This window comes from Lissotriton vulgaris, chromosome 6, assembly GCF_964263255.1.
Source record: "Lissotriton vulgaris chromosome 6, aLisVul1.2, whole genome shotgun sequence".
NCBI classification, from domain to species: Eukaryota; Metazoa; Chordata; class Amphibia; order Caudata; family Salamandridae; genus Lissotriton; species Lissotriton vulgaris.
In genome coordinates, this window is record NC_141694.1 from 1,389,393,868 (window position 1) to 1,389,410,912 (window position 17,045).

A 17,045-nucleotide genomic window follows, 5' to 3' on the forward strand; every position below is an offset into this window, starting at 1 on the left:
CCATTGATTCCCTCAAACACTGGAACTATACGCTTATCGCCCAGCCTCTTAAATTAACCCCTTCCCATCTGAGTATTTGAAACTAGTGTCTACTTTCAAAGTGGATTTTAATTACTGGACCAATGATTTGTTTGATCACAAGGCAAAAGAATTTTGTTCTACTGGATATCTTTAATCTGGTGCAGAAAATCAGCTTCCTGATACACGAAAGCACCACCCTAGACTATCATTTTGTCAAATGATCTATCAGCTCTATCTGGTATGAATTACATTTACCCTTTTAATAACACCGAAGATCATTCTAACACTGACCACAAATATAGTCCATATGGAATAAAATAAATCTCAGCAATTTTACAGATTCACTTAATACTGTATACCCCATTCATTTTTCAGTGGAGGAACAAATCCTAGCATTCCGTAATCCGTTTCAATCTACAGCTTACCCAGTTACTAATCCTACACTCATGTCCCCTATTGTATGTAGGATCTATTTGCCTTAGTTTAATAAACACTCCAAAGTGTCTACCACCACCCTACGTTGATCAGAACAAAAATGGATTCAGATACCCTAAAAATACTGAACCTAAGACTAACTATGAAACATTACAAAACAGTCAGGCAAAATGACAGTAGTGTTATTATAAAATTAATACATACAATCTAAAAAAACAGTATTTCCAAGCCTAACATAGCTATCTGATGGTAAAAGTATTACTCAAGGAAATCCTACTCAAATTGTCACCATTCATATCACTACTTAATTGATGGAATTAACACCTGTAGGAAACTGGGCTTTTTGTTGCAGTAGTCCCCCACACTTTTTGCCCCTTTGTAGTTGCTAGATGCTGATTTTCAACTCACATTGCACTTAGGCCTGCAAATCAGACCTCCTTGCTAGTTCTTCTTCAACAGTGATGATGGATTGTTCTACAATTGGCAAAGGACTTTAGCATCCCTGTTAGACCCTATTAAATGTTACCCTAGGGCATGGGTACTATAGAGGGACCGTTAGAGCGACAGCATATCTTATGCCACCTTCAGGGACCCAAACACAAATTCCACACACTGCCATTGCAAACTGCGTGACATGGTGCAAACCATGTTTAAAAACACCACATACTCCTGTGTGCCAAGCCAAATACCCTGCTTGGGCTATATGTAAGGCACACCCACAACAGTCCTTGGAGCCCTAAGGCAGAGTGGGTTATAGCACATGTGAGGACATAGCTGCATGAGTAGATATGCCCCTGTAATGTCTAGCTCCATTGTTGGATATTAGAAGTGAGCATGGAAGCCATCTTAAGGTATGTGCAAAACACTGGGCAAACCTAATTTCCCAGCTACATAATGGCTTCATTGAAACCTATGGTGTTTGGTATCAAACACCTCATATTAATAACACCACAGGATTCCAGTGTTGGATTTATTAATACCTGCATCCAGAGGGTACCTTAGAGGTACTCCCTGAAATCTACTAGTCCTCTAGTGGGCTGGCTGACTGGTCCTGTCCAGCCTGCCACCACAGATGAGTCCCTGAGCCCCTAGGAGGTGAGAGCCCTGCTCTAAGAGCTCAGAAACAATGCCTGCTCCGTCAGGACATGTTTACATCCCTTCCAAACAGGATGGCTAGTAAATTAGCATGTCAAGGCTGGAGCTTCAAAGAACCCCTAGCCTTTGATAAGTGAGCCTGGCTTCCCCAAGACCTGGAGCATGCCACCCCTTGCCCTAAAGCCTATTTGACACCAAGACAAGCAGGAAATTAGCTGTGTAGGAGGCGTGTTGTACTGCCAGGCTGGACACCTCTAGGGTGGGTAGCCTGGAGTGAACACGAAAATAGGAATTCCACCATCTTTTGTGTTTTTGAGTGTATGTGTGTGTTTTTTTTGTTTGAATTAAGATCTCTGGGACAGGGTGATTCCAACTCCCCAAAGAAATTGATCTAGGGCTGTATTGACCCCAGGAGTAAATAGCCCACTGGCTACTTCCCTTCACTCCCCTAAATAGAGCATTTAGGTGGCCCCTTTGACTCCAGGAAATCAGATTCAACTACTGGGAACCGAGGAAGAAAGACTGACCTGAAGAGAACAAGAACTGAAGACCTGTACCAAAGATTGTGAGAAAACTCTGCTAGGCTGCTTGCACGTTGACCATTGGTGGATCGACTTCTCCAAATGGCGGACACCCTCCCCAAAAGCTTTGGGGGACTGGCCAGTACCGCAACAACTGGGAAAGTTCTCTTTATGTAGAGGAGCTGCACCCTTGCATCTATAGGCACCGCAAAGCATCTGGCAGCTCACTGTGTCACCAGCCATCAGGCTCATTGAAGAAGCAGTGCGACTGGAGAAAAGGTATTCGTGCTCCAGGAGGTCAGATACATCACCTTGCCAAGTTTAGAGACATCAGGACCTCCAGGAGACACCCCGCATCAATACCCTGGGTACCGGAGCAGTTGCAGCAACCAAGGCTTGTTGGTCTAGTCCAGACCTACCATTGAGGGACGTCGGGACCCACCAGGCTAGCACTGAGTGGCCCTGCTTCCCTGTTTCTCCTCTTCACCAGGTGACCCAGATTTAGAGTAAGTCTCTGACTGACCTTGACCCAAGGCCTTGAAGCACCCCTGCAGCCGTGCCTCACAGCGAGAGTCCGAGGGAGGCTGTGGTTCAAAAATGATCCGAGACCCTCAAGTCCTGAGCCCACCTTTGGAGTTGGCCAGTCTAGGTCCCCAATCACCGCCTCTTTTGACAGGTACTGTTCCCCATTCCTTTAAACGGGACACTCCGTGCCAAACAGCACATCTGCACCCGGATGTGGAAGACCGGACTGAGGTGACCAGTTGGTGATACTTTGGACCTTGCCCCATACTGAAGTCTAGAAGAACAGTCCTGTAAGTCGTTGCTAACCAACCAAATACAGTATGTTTTTCCCCTATTGAATAACATTGCAGCTTTACAGATACAATGCAGTGCATTTTGTAAGTCTTGAAAAATCACTATCTTAAAAAAGGCTTATCGCATTGCGATCTTAGTTTCTAAATTCATATGAAAATCTGTTTTATTTATAAATTGTCCGATTTCTTTGAGTGTCGTGTACATAGCACTATCCTTTGTTAAGCCTAAACTGCTTGTTCACAGTACCAGAAAGGAGTTTTTTTAACCCATACAAGCCAGTAAGGGCCGCCTGACTCTCTGCACAGTGTCCCTCATTTTAATGCACTATATAGAGAGCCAGCCTCCTGCAACATCCTAAGAGAAGATATTGAAGAAAAAACAACTTTTTATGATGGCTAAAATTTGACATTCTCCCTTTACATTAATCTATGCTTGTATGCTCATCCGAGCAGTCACCAGGATGAACTCTGGACTTCCGTCAGATTTCTGACTTTAATGTTATGAAGCAAATACTACAGAGTATTATAGGCTCATTAACAACAGTTATCAATTTCTCATAACATACCATAGTTCCACAGGTCTATAAAGCAGCCTCTATTATACCATTGCTGAAACAACCTGATTCCGACCCAAATTTGATGAGATTACAGCCAATTCCTTTATCACCAGCAACAATCAAAATCCGTGAGAACCTTGTAGTGAAAAAACTGTGCTCTTTAACTCTGAGATTCTCTTGGAAGTATTCACGCATGTTTTGGATGTGTACAGAGTAAGATTGTTTACCAGTTTAAGATGATTTGGGGCGAAAAGCTGACAGTGGCATCTCTTATGTTGTGGTCCTTTTCAGCATATTGGCTCCATTTGTATGGCTTATCACACTGTTCTAATGTCTAGTGTTGGGGCCAGTATATGCAGGAGCATAATGAAATGCACCACTCCACCTATGAAGCAGTTGCTATAAAACCAGGTCAGATACACTATCGCAGTAGTTCTCCGCAGTGCAGACCAGTCTAGTTAATGAGATTTTTCTTGGATGAATTAATATATGAATACCAAAAATAAAAAGCATGTATTCAAGATGAAAATGTCTTTATTTTAAGAACTCATTCACTAGTGTCTGGAGAAAAATTTGAATTTCCAAAATATATTTAAAGCTGATATTGACAGATCAATGAAGCGGAGCTGGGGAGATATATTATTAATATTGTTACCTTGGCATCAAGGGTACAGCAGCTATGCTGTGTATTATCCATGCAGAGGCATTCCATATTGATAAAGACTTTTGTATTTTACATTACTGCTGGTAACCCTGCCTGATCAACTGAGGTGATCACTGCTCATATTCTTGCATATGGTGGTAACGAATATAATATTGCCCTGATGATGTCACTATTACAGCAGTAATGATATTAGCAGCTTAGGTTGAATTTCATTAACCATTAGTAGCTCTTAATTCAGAACAGGTTAGATCAAGACTTAAAGCTATGAGTCCAGGGAAGGGACTTCGGGCAATAAATCCTGAAACCGCCATCTTGGGTGTGGGTGTTCGGTGTTGGCCGCCATCTTGGGTGTGGGTAGCCAGGAGGTGCCGATTAACGGGCGCCATCTTGGGTGTGGGGCCAGAGGTCTGCCTCGCAGGACTCCCGCGCTCAGAGGAGTTTATTTAAGCAGGAACTTCCTCAGTCCAGGTAGACTATTACTTGCCACTCCACACTCGCGTAAGCTGCTGCTACCTGTTTTTATTATTTTAAAATCTCACTTTCACGTGCACCTGCACTATCACACTGCTCGAATTTAGGACGCAGTCGCCTCTTCGTGCATTGTGGACATCTTCTGGGGCCATAACTAGCAACTAGCTCTTACCTGCACTATAATTGTATCGCCACCCGCATTTTGTGGGACTTAGGACTTCTTGTAACCGCATCGCGGCGTTTTGGCCGTCATCTTGGGTGTGGGTAGCCAGGAGGTGCCGATTAACGGGGGCCATCTTGGGTGTGGAGCCCAGAGGTCTGCCTCGCAGGACTCCCGCGCTTAACGGCTATATAAGATGTGCCTTTCTCAAGCGTGCAGCGTTGGCGCGCAGCGGGCGCGCCAATGGCGCGCTGGAGGTGCGCCAGAGGTAAGCCCGTCTGCGCCCGTTCGCACACAGGTCGCGTCTAGCGCTAGCCATGCTGCCTCTGATACTCAACTCCACTTAACCTATTCTAGAACTGAGGCAATTCAGCTAGGTCAACATCTCCAGGCAAGTCATCCGCTGGGTTCCAACACCGAAAATTCTGGGGTGCTGTCTTGCGGTCTGCTCAATGTCCGGTCGCTCTGTAAGCATTATGTTGAAATTGCATTCCTTATTGACTCCTATGGGCTGGATGTACTTTTTCTTACCGAGACGTGGACCCGAGCAGACAGCGATGTAGAACTGGGACTGGCCTGCCCTCCGGGTAATAAATTCATGCACTGCCCTAGGCTGGGGAACAGAGCTGGAGGGATAGGATTCATCTTTAGAGACTCCTTGGCCTTCTCCCAGTTTGAGGTAAAAGCGGTCCAAGGATTCGAACTTATGGGCTTCTCGCTTAAAGGACACAAAGGTGTTTTGCAATCTGGATTGCTTTGCTATAGACCCCCGGGTAATGCATTATCCAAAATACCAGATCTGATTGATTTAATCTGATATTTCCAATTCACATGCCAGATTACTTATTTTGGGGGACTTCAATCTGTGGCCTAATGGGCCTTCGGATACAGCCTACAGAGAATTGTGCCAGGCCTGCAGCAACCTTCAGTTGCAACAGCTGGTACTTTCTCACTCATATGAAGGGTCATGCCCTAGACCTGGATTTTGCGGAAACCACTCAGGTGGTGATCAGGGATATAGCCATCCAATGCTGGACGTACCATGCTCTAGTCCATTTCTCCCTCTACCTTCCCGTTGAGTTCTTGAGAAAGAACGGTTCGGACTCCACCAAAGTTAGTAGGCAATGGTCCAAACTTCTGATCAACCCTGACATTCCTCTTTTGCTTCCCGGAAGTTTTAATTTGAAGGAGAATGTGGAGGCGAGCTATTCCAGCTTGTGCCAGCAAATCACCAACTCACTGGATACGCTGGTTCCCATACGGAAATCTAGAGCCAGACGTAGGCCTGCCATGCCATGGTATTCGAACCGCCTTCTCCAATTAAAACTCCGGTGCAAACAGGCAGAAAGGGTCTGGAGGAAGTCTTATTCTGAGGCTGCTAAATCCCTATATAAACAAGCACTTCTGGACTACAAAGCCCAGATTAAGTGCGCTAAAGCAAAAAACTTTGAGGATATGCTGTTGCAGGCATCTAATAAATCGCAGACCCTGTTTATAATAGTTAATGACCTTTCCAGGCCGACCTGCGCGGCTAATAATATTCCAGCCTCACAGTCTCTCTGTGACTCCCTGGCACCTGCATTTGAGGACAAAATTGCTAACATCCTGAGTGGTCTTTCTAACGTAGGCACTTCTTGTCCCCAGTCCCCAGTTGCCCCTGTATCGTCTTCTACTTCAGATGAGCTAGAAGAACAGGCAGGTCACCGGCGGCTGGAGAGTTTTACTCTTCCTCCGTTCGATGAGTTTGCGTATAAGCAAATGGGGTGTCTTCGGGCTCTCCTCTTGATCCACTACCCCGCAAAGTTTGGAAATCCTTTCAGGGGGAACTCTTTCGCCCCTTATTTTCCATCTGCCACCAGTCCTTTAGCACTGCCACGGTCCCAGAATGCTGGAAGTTGGCAGTGGTCTCCCCTTTCCTAAAAAACACCACTCTTGACCCCACCTGTCTGGCAAATTATCGGCCAATCTCGTTGCTTCCCTTCCCGGTCAAGATCATGGAAAAGCTTGTGACCCGGTCTCTGTCCATCTTTCTGGAAAGTAACATCTGTCTGGATGTGGCCCAGTTAGGCTTCCGGCCAGGCCCACGGTATGGAGTCGGCGCTGGTGGTAGTGTTGGATGCTCTCCGCTCACGGATCGACAATGGTCGAGCAGCCTTTTTAGTGCTGCTAGACATGTCGGCCACGTTCGACGCGGTCAGCCACTCCATTCTTGTCAACAGGCTGGAGGAGATCGGGGTAGCGGGATTGGCACGGAATTGGTTGATCTCCTATCTCCAGAACAGACACCAGGTGGTGGCTCTACCACCTTCTCGATCAGGCAACAGGAGAGTGGGACAGGGTGTCCCCCAAGGGTCAGCGATCAGTCCCATCTTATTTAATTTGTACCTCCGCCCCCTGATCAGTCTGATCAAGTCTTTCGGCATCTCAGTGATTAATTATGCCGACAACACCCAGCTCATTTTCTCTCTTGAAGGAGAAGATGCCGTGTCCACAGAGACTTTCCACCGATGTATGACCACCACTGCCGACTGGCTGAAAAACAACTCTCTCCAGTTCAATAGCTCAAAGACAGAGGTACTCCACTGTTCATTGGACCGTGCCCTGCGTCCTTCACCGGCAGACCTTTGGCCTTCTTCCTCCTTGGGCAATGTGGTGGTGGCGGCGGACTCTGCCCGCAATCTCAGAGTCAGGTTTGGTCCTAATCTACAGTTGGATGGTTTTGTCAACAAAACCATCTCTACATGTATGATGCTACTCCGTACTTTGCGAAAAATTCTTCCCCCTGCTTCCGGCTCAGGCTAGACCAGAGTTGGTGCGTGGTATTATCCTTAGTAGGATAGATTATTGCAATGCACTGCTTTTAGGGGCCCCCGGTACTTTGATTAACAAGCTGCAGCGTATTCAAAACATGGCTGCGAAGCTCGCTCTCTCTAGGCCGCGCGCAGCTTCCTCCTCCCTCGCGCTTAAAGACCTTCATTGGCTGCCAGTTCAGCAGCGAATCTACTGCAAAGCATCCTGCCTGGTCTTTAAGGCTTCGCGTGACCAAGGCCCAGTCATGCTACAGAACCTCTTTTCATGGTACCATGCAGCAAGACCATTGCGCTCCTCCTCGGCATATCTTGTGGTGGTTCAGAGAATCCATAGGCTACGGATGGGGGGGCCGGTCCTTTGGATATGCGGCTGCCAAGCTCTGGAACTCCCTTCTCTTGTCCTTGAGGAGCTTGAGGGCTTTTCCATCTATTAAGAAGGGTTTAAAAACCTACCTCTTCCCCAGAACAGTGTAATGGCGTGATTGTGTAGCTGGTCCAGTAGAGTCAAAAGCGCCAGGATACCCTCTGGGTGACAGTTTCGCGCTATACAAATGTGCAATACATACATACACACTACAATGGTTCTCACTAGATCTCATTGTGTACACACATGCACAATTGTTTAAACTCTTGTCGATTTGTAGATCCCAAGCAAAGGCAGTCAAGTCTTCCACTCTTGACTGTTCATCATTCAAAGAAGGTGACGGTTGTTCTTCTTAACCAGGACCGGCTGTTGCGTTAATCCTATTGCTCACAAAGTTTCTTGATCTGTAGAGCTTATGCCAATAAGTCTTTAGTTCCAAAACCTACAAACACTACAGAAAACTAGGTTTTGCTGCACAACTCTTTTCTATATTCATATATTCACATGCTGTGTGTTACTCCATAATCTTGTGGTTGGGTCCAGCGTTGCTCAGTAGCCTCTTTCTCTTTTTTTCGCGCCGTTGAGTCATCGACCATTTGGTACTATGACATCAAGACCTGTATGACCTCCGATCCCCACGCTGGAAATCCTTTAACATAGCATCCATTGTCCGATTCTTTTTTTTCCTGCAGTTAGGCCTGAAAGTACAAGAGAGAGATTGGATGTCAAGGAGGAAGAAACTGTGCTGAGGTGGATAGTTTTTCATAAGAAAATAGTTGACCTTAGAGCATAAGACTGGTATTGTGGGAAAGGAGAAAACCAAAAGGCACTGAAAAACACTGAAAACGTGATGAGAACGAAACCTGTGGCCACGTGGGTCAATGGAATGAAAGTGGTGTGTGGAGCAAACGCCGGTTATATTTTGCTCCAAGTGCCACCAGAACTATGTAAGCCAAGCATGAATGTTAGAAAGTGCCTCTCTTGACATGGTTAGCTCCTCCCCCGCTCCCTTTTGACCGTAAAATGATGTGGTTTCAATTGTAGTGCATAGGGTCCCAGCCAACCAGGTTCCCTGTTCAGGGCTTCTTCCCTAAAGCTGTACCACAATTGGCAAATTCAGATCCCTGTAAGTACCTAGTAAATGGTATTTAAGAAAGTTACAATGTCCCTAAAGTCAAAGAGTCCCATGAAAAATGATCAACTGGGATTTAATACCTACTGCACTTCATATTCATTATTAGACGCAACCACCAAATACGTATGAAATAGTCATATAAATCACAATAATTCAGTAATATATAAACTCTGGACTGGAACCCAGCATGCAGTATTAACAATCGCTCAAGGACAGTTTTGTGTGAATTTATAACAAGTTAAAGCAATACAACAAGATAATTTAAAAAATGAGCATACATTTATTACACTTTACAGATTAAAAAAGTTTTTGTTTTCATACAATTGTTGAATACATCATGTTTACCAAAAATACAATGTATTACACAATACATTAAAAATGTTCTTGAGAACACAAGTCAAGAAGTCGCCGAGATGACATCGCTGGAGCTACTTAGACGTACCCCCACGCGCTGAAGTCAGTTCTTTCTTTTTCCGTGCCAGCAAGCACAGAACCAGAGAGCGGTAACCCCCCAGTCAATTTTTGACTGAGTTTTTTGGGACTTTTGTCTCTGTTCTTTGAGACTCCTGGTGTATAGGGATGCACGGTTTATTGTTTTGTGCGTCTTGTCCCCGCACGATGTCGATGACTGATCCGCACGGTGAGTGTCTCTACTACCTGGGCCGTGACCACGACTCCAAATCATGCCCCAAGTGTCGGGCCATGGCTCGGAAAACTTTGTGGGAGCGGTCCCGAAAGTGGCTAGATACCCGGAAGTCGGCTCTGCGCCATTTGAGGTCCCGGTCCCGTGGGAGTTCGAGGGACCGGTCGGGGAGTCATCACCACCATCGTTCAACAAAGTCTTCGCACTATGAGTCAGGTAAGGTGAAGCACAAGAAGTCGAGCGCTGTCGCACTTCGCCTTCCCCGTGACATGGCTGAGGGTGCGAGTGGTGCCACCCCCACCTACGGAGTTGCTGATGGACTACCCGCCCTTTCCGGGTCCATCAGCAACTCTGGCCCAGCTGCAGGACTTCCTGTCAGCCATGGCACGAGTCTTTGGGCCGTCGGGCCCTGCTGGCACGCCTTTGGGCTCCGCGGGTCAGACGGGGGGGGGGGGGGGGGGGGGAGGGGGTCCTCTCTTCGTCGTCGGCTCCAGCCCGACGTGGACGACTCCGGTCTCAACGCCGAGAGACCCCCTATGGATCCGTGCATGGATCCCAGCCGATGTCGATTGGCCTTGTACGACCTCCATGGCACCACCGCCGGCCGGCTCCCTGACAGACGCTGTCCCAAGCTTCCACCCCAATGTGGAGACGGTGCCGGGCCGGTTTCGATCGACGCAGATTCCAAAGCCGATGAGGGATTTCTCTCCCTTTCACCATCCACCTCCTTTTCCGCCTGCCCGGCAGATTGGGGAGGACTGGGAGGAGTCTGAGGACCCTCTCGCACCCCAGTGCGAGTTGGCCCCGGACTGGGATGAGGATTTGGAGGATGCTGGTGAACTGGATTTTACTTAAGAACCTGGCACACTCTTCTTCTAAACGTGGCTACGGAGGAAAGTGGTACATATTCTGTGGAGTTGCATATGGCAGCTGAGGCTCTCCACCTCGAGCTCCCTACGGTGGCCATCGGGACTAACCTCCTGACAGAAGTGCTTTGGCTGGCGTCTTCCTCTACGGAGCCGCTGCTGCCCTTTAATGACGACTTTCAGACGTTCTTTTGGGCACCTGGTTCAGGCCCAATACAGGGGCGCCTGAGGATAGGAATGTCGCCCAACGCCATTGCCTGACCCCGGACAACCCTATTTTCCTCTCCCAGCACCCTACCCCTGAGAGCTTGGTTGTTCAGGCCTCTGCGCCCCAAGTGCATTCCCTACTGCACCACCTGACAGGGAATCCAAGAAACTGGAACAGTTTGGGAAGAACATTTTTATTTCCCCCAGTTCAGGGCTGCTGTCTGTGAACACCGCATGCCTCTTGGGCCATTATTCCCATTTTGTGTGGGACACGTTGCCAGGTGCTGCCTCAGTGTCCCGAGGAGGCCCGGATGGTGCTCTCCCAAGCTATTGCTGATGGGAGAGACACGCCAAGTTCACAATTCGTTGTGGCCTTGACACCGCTGACTCGCTGGGTAGGGCGTCCTTCTTAGACCTTAGGAACGTCATTCGCTTCCTCCGGAAGGAGAAGTTCAAGATGCTCACACTTGTTCAGGCTCTGTCTGCCCCTGACCAGCAAGACTGGATGGTGGTGTTGGACTTGCAGAACGCTTATTTTCATATCCCTGTCCTGCAGGCACACCGGAATTACCTACAGTTCACAGTAGGCCACGAGCACTTTCAGTTCACTGTGCTGCCCTTTGGCCTTACAAGTGCCCCTCAGGTGTTCACAGAAGTGAAGGGGGTGGTCGCAGCTCAACTGCGCAGATCAGGGGTTTCAGTCTTGCCCTATCTCAACGACTGCTTGTGGAAGGCGTACTCACCCCAGTCAGTCGTCTCCCACCTCTAGAATACAGCCGACCTCCTGCATTTGCTGGGGTTCTCCAACTTGCTGAAGTCACACCTAATTCCCTCTCAGAAGCTCCTCTTTATTGGAGCGGTTCTGGACACTGTGCAGTTTCAGGTTTATCCTCCGGAGCAGCGGGTCCAGGACATTCAGGCTATGATAGGTTTCAGTCAGGAGGACTTTGAGGCTGCTGGGCCTCATGGCCTCCTGCATCCTGCTGACCAATCATGCCAGTTGGCATATGCAGGCTCTGTAGTGGGACCTGAAGTTCCAGTGGGCGCAGCATCAAGGGGACTTTTCCGAGCACGTCTAGATCTTGGAGGGCACTGTACAGCAGTTGCAGTGGTGGCTCACAAACAAACATTGGGTCAGCGGCAGATCCCTCTCCCTTCCCCTCCGGAGCACAAAGTGGAGACTGATGCTTCCCTCCTGGAATGGGACCGCCATATGGGAGAGGCGAAGATCAGAGGACTCAGGTCTCCGGCGTAGTCCAGGCTCCATATCAACCTTCTGGAGCTCTGGGCGATCCTACTTGCACTGAAGCCATTCCTTCCTCTGTCAAAGGGAGAGTAGTGCAAGTGTTCACAGACAACCCCACTGCCATGTGATAGTGCAACAAGCAAGGTGGGGTGGGGTCGTGGACCCTATGTCGGGAGGCTCTGTGTCTCTGGACATGGCTGGAACGTCAAGGCATTTCCTTGACGGTTCAACACTTGGCATGTTCTTTGAACACAAGGGCGGACGAACTCGGCCGCAGGTGCATGATGGATCACGAATGGCGTCTTCGCTCGGAGGTGACGCAAGGTCTCTTTCAACAGTGGGGATAGCCTTGGTTAGATCTATTTGCCACCGAAGAGAGTGCGCAATGCCATCTCTTATGCGTGTTGGAATTTCCAAGGTGGCACGCGCTCTGCGACACTTTTTTCACGAGTGGAGCTGTGGTCTATTGTGCGTCTTTCCGTCTATACCACTTCTCCCCAGAGTGCTGAAGATCAGGCGCGACCGGCCCAATTCATTCATGTGGCCCCGGACTGGGCTCGAAGAGTTTGATAGGGGGAAAAACACCTCCGAAAGTAGACATGCATCAGGCTACCTTGCATGCCAGAGTCTCACAACAGACCACTGCCATAATAGCTCCACTATAAAGGCAGTACTGATCACCCTTAAGGGCCTTAAGAGGACGGGACTGGGGGCGAGAAAGGAACCATCCATTACAAAGTGACTGGCAGAGAAAACCTTCCTACACTAGTGACCTAGGGGAGGAAGAGGATTCGGAAAGAAATGGGGACGGATCATCTGTGGCAAATTAATATTAAACCTCATCCAACATGGTTACTGAATAGATTAACCAATGAACCCCCCTCAGTGCCATAAAGGAATAAGAGTAACAGAGGAACAAAGTCACCTACAACAAGAAGTTAATGACCTCTTAAGCTAGAGGGCAATAGAAAGGCGCCACTAGAAGAAAAAAACAGTGTACTCCACATATTTTCTAGTACCAACGCCAGACCAGACTCTTAAGACCTTCCAGGACCTTTAGGCACTCAACTGGTCAATCAAAACACAAAAAATCAAGATGACAACATTAAATGAAATCAGTCTTCTAGAAAATGGGGACATAGACGTATGTGCAGGTCTTCCATTTAGTTCTTCAGGGTCTGCACTGGTGGGAAAAATCTTTCAACCTTTTGTTTGTCGCATTCCCTTCAGCCCTCCAAAGAAAAAGAATTGATTTGTCACGGACTATGCTTCGCTGATCTGGGGTGCCCATCTGGACAACTTGACTGAGTGAGGCTGATTGCAGTCTGTCTTTCCATTAGTTTCCATCTCGGAGAACACCATTCAGACATGCTAGGCAATACAAGCACTATTCTTATCAGCGTACATGCAGTGTGGGCCTATTGACTGCTGGGAGGTGAATGTGAAGGGAATGGAACATTTTCCTGGCAGTTGCTCTCCTTAAAGAGGACCTCCGTGTGAGAGTGAATGCTTTGTTGCCTCTAAATGGAGAATCACATGTGGGAACTCTGCCCTGCAGCGAACTGGGAGATCTTTTCTAGACAACGGTATCTATAGATCTATTTGTCTTGGTCCAGAAAAGGAAATCAGTTTGGCTTCTGACGAAGGTCCAGTGTAAATTGCAGTGGGATAGAGTAAAGCTATTTCTAATCTCTCCAGATTGGATGAGGAGGATCTGGTATGCTGAGATATTTGGTAACATCTCTCTTTCCTGCACAGGATATAAGACCTACCCTAGCAGCAGGACTTTCCGATCCTCAGCCCAGTCTGCAAATGATACACCTGCATGTCTGGAGCTAGAGTGGTGCCCTTTAGCATCCATTTGCCTGCCGGCTGAGAATCAAAGCGTCCTCTTGCTTGCAGGTAAACTCATTAAACCAGTTTTTGTTAGTTGCTAGAACAAATTTGTTCAGTGGTGAGTCTGAAGACCTGGATCTCTTTCAATCCCACCTTTCAGACTTTTTGCAGTTCACTGTCCCTTTCCCAGAAGGGTTTCTCAGTGGAGACAGTTAAATGCTTTTTTGTGTTCCTGGGCGCATTAATGTACCAGCGATCCTTGTGAGATCACCACTAGCGTTCCACCCCACCTCACTCTGCTTGTTGTGCTGAAGTAGGACTTGGATCTTAAGTTGACTTTCTTCATGGCATCACAATATGAGCAGTTGCACAGGTACCCAGTTCAACTCATTACTGGCCATAATGCCAGCCTGTAGGCCCTCTACGTTTGGCCACCTTTCATTATTTTCTAGCTCTATAAGCTGGTTATTCATGCCTGTGTGTCCTTCCTACCCCATGTGGCATCTTCTCTTCACTTGGGCCAATCTGTTAACCCTTCTTCATCCCTCCTCACCACACCAGAAAGGACGAACCGAGAGGCCGAAACAGAAGTGACGTGTATCCTACTACATCAACCTCATTTGAGGACCAAGTTGATTATCAGCTTTTTGTTTGATCTGCAGTAGCGGTTACAAATAGCTTTGGCGACCAAACACTTTTTTCTCAGTAGGTCATCCATTGTAGCATTATCTGCTACGCCTTTGCCAAAAAAGATACCATTCTACTGTGCCATGGCTGCTGCACTGCTCTTGTTAGAGGCGTTTAGGTGGCTAGGCTGCCACATGCTTATCCTTTAGCCATTGAGAAGTACCATAGCCTGAACAAACCTTGAGTGATTTTGTTGTTGTTGCAGTTATTGATACTTTCTTGGTTCCTCATGATGCTTTTCCGTATGGCACGAGCCAGTTTGGAAAAAGTATCATGAACTAACACCAGTGCCGCGATTGTCCTTTAATTATGTCGTCCCATCCTGTGGACAGAGTCAAAACCAACAATGGGTGGTGCCATTTGTAGGTGATGGAGAGCAATTGTTAGGGAAAGGTTTTTGCAGAGCAGTCTTGCTCTTGGTGGGATATTCTTAAAGTGCAGATTCTACTGGAAGTTTAGGGATCCACCTTGTAATAGTTATAATGGTGAATAACTTTATCTTCCATTTCTTTATTTTTGTCTTCCAGATCTTTCTTTTCTCCCAAGTTAAATAAAGATGGTGATCTAATTTTTTTATTTTATACAAAGCTATTTCTTTCCAAATTAAAAAAACTTACTGTGTCTTTAACACATGGTTTGAGTAACAATGATTGTTTTAGATTTTTCCTGGGAAATCTATAAATAGATTTTTTTTTTCACTTCATCCTAAGGGTATGGACGATTTGCAGGTCAGATGTGCTGCAACAGATATATTTTCTTATCTGGTTGAATTTAGTCCATCAATGGTCAGAGACTTTGTCATGCAAGAAGCCCAACAAAGTGATGACGTAAGTATCATGACAAATGTAATTTGAATTGTTTTTTTATATTATTCAAGCAACTTCTCCATCATTGCATTTTTCTCTGTATACGTTAATGGTAGACTATCTTGGTGTACTTGTGACATCCTTAGCTTACGTTTTTGTTGTATCTTTTTATGTAAACAAAAGCATGTGCAGGAACTGACTTTTTGAGTTTTTATAGCAATGTATATATTTAGCCATTTGACTGAAAACGTTGTTCTCTTAATCATTTTTGCATGTCAGAATTAAGTGAAAATGTAGCCTCTAAAGGTTGCAAACATACTGACACAAAGCCTAATTAACTGCATCTTATGGGTTCCTCAACCTGGGGCATACTTCCAGCCTCCAATTAATCATACATAAAGATCTTCTTACACAGTCCACATGGAACAGGCGGCACACCACCCAAGATAATTTGATACAGATTAGGTATCTCACCACAGCAAGAACAACAAGGCCCCTTGTTCCTTGCTCATCTACTAACTCATTTGTTTCTGTAGGTATCTTGTATGTTGTGATTTATTAGCAGTGAAAATGGACAGATCTTGACGTTTGTGTACATAGAGAAACCTTATAAAAATCTTGGAAATTAAGTTCACTGGAAAACGTTTCTAGTTTAAACCAGTAAATTCACTGAAATTGTCCAGTTTGGTCTATATACTCCCCAGTCGGCCAGGACGCCGGCCCCGGAGTACCGACGGAAAGAGCGGTGCTTCATCTTCCCCTGAGCCGCAGCCAGGTGGGGTGAGGCCAGTCTACCTTACAGATCAAGTGATCGATACTGATCGTAAGGGCACGCGGAATATTCAGGTGACTGTCAGCACTTGCTTTACATTTCCTTGTGTTACTCTCTTTCACTTCACTTATTATTATTTTCACGTTGTGCAGTAGCTAAAATTGTTCAGTTTTGGTCCTGATGAATGCAAGGACGTAGCAGTCCCTATATTGCAGAAACATGTTGACCATCCCAACCTCAGGCAGTCTACATAACCAGACTGCTTTAGGTCGCACATAATTTTAATCTTGGTGCTGAAGGCACGCACAGAATAAATATTATCTTGTGCCTATTCTAAACCAATTTTAATACACTCTTTTTTCTTGGTTTCCTTTTCTCACTCACTTTTCTTTGCAGTGCACACCCCAGTCCGTGTATTTGTCCACTCATTATCATCGAGTGGTAGACCACACTGTTAGTGTTCATACCCTCTGAGGGACCCCCTAACCACCGGGTTGACCTCTGAGTGTGGCACTGATTTTCTCAGACGGGTGGTTCGGATAAAATCCCAAATGATGAAGGGCGGATCCGAATGGTGGCTGATGGGTTATTTCCTCATCCTTTGAGAATTTCCTGTGTTGCATTGATTTAGCGGTGCGGGTGATTTGGGTTACTTCTTTATATTCCTGGGCACTTTCTTTTGAGACCCTGTGGTATCTAGTGTTATTTACTATATACTCACACAACATACACCACAACTTACTGTGTTTGCAATACACAAGACACCGATTTTCTAAAGTAACAGTTGGTTAAAAGAATAGAGCAACATGGTGCGTGCCAGGAGTTATGTTTTGTGTTATTGTATAACCCTTTATAGCCCTAACAAGCAAATGTCATTGGTTATTGCACTTTTGGGGTGCAACCATAAATAACTTTTGTACAGTGTGTGTGT

The 17,045-nt window shown here is 46.5% G+C and overlaps 1 protein-coding gene across 4 annotated transcripts in view; it reads left to right on the plus strand.

Annotated features, from left to right (window-relative positions):
* The window catches only part of PPP4R3B (protein phosphatase 4 regulatory subunit 3B), a 381,773-nt gene that overhangs the window by 182,389 nt on the left and 182,339 nt on the right, over positions 1-17,045 (plus strand). For all 4 annotated transcript variants that reach the window (XM_086927499.1, XM_086927500.1, XM_086927502.1 and 1 more), the window contains exon 7: positions 15,247-15,363. In XM_086927499.1, coding sequence (XP_086783625.1) covers positions 15,247-15,363 — 117 coding nt within the window. The remainder of the gene's footprint in view (positions 1-15,246; positions 15,364-17,045) is intronic.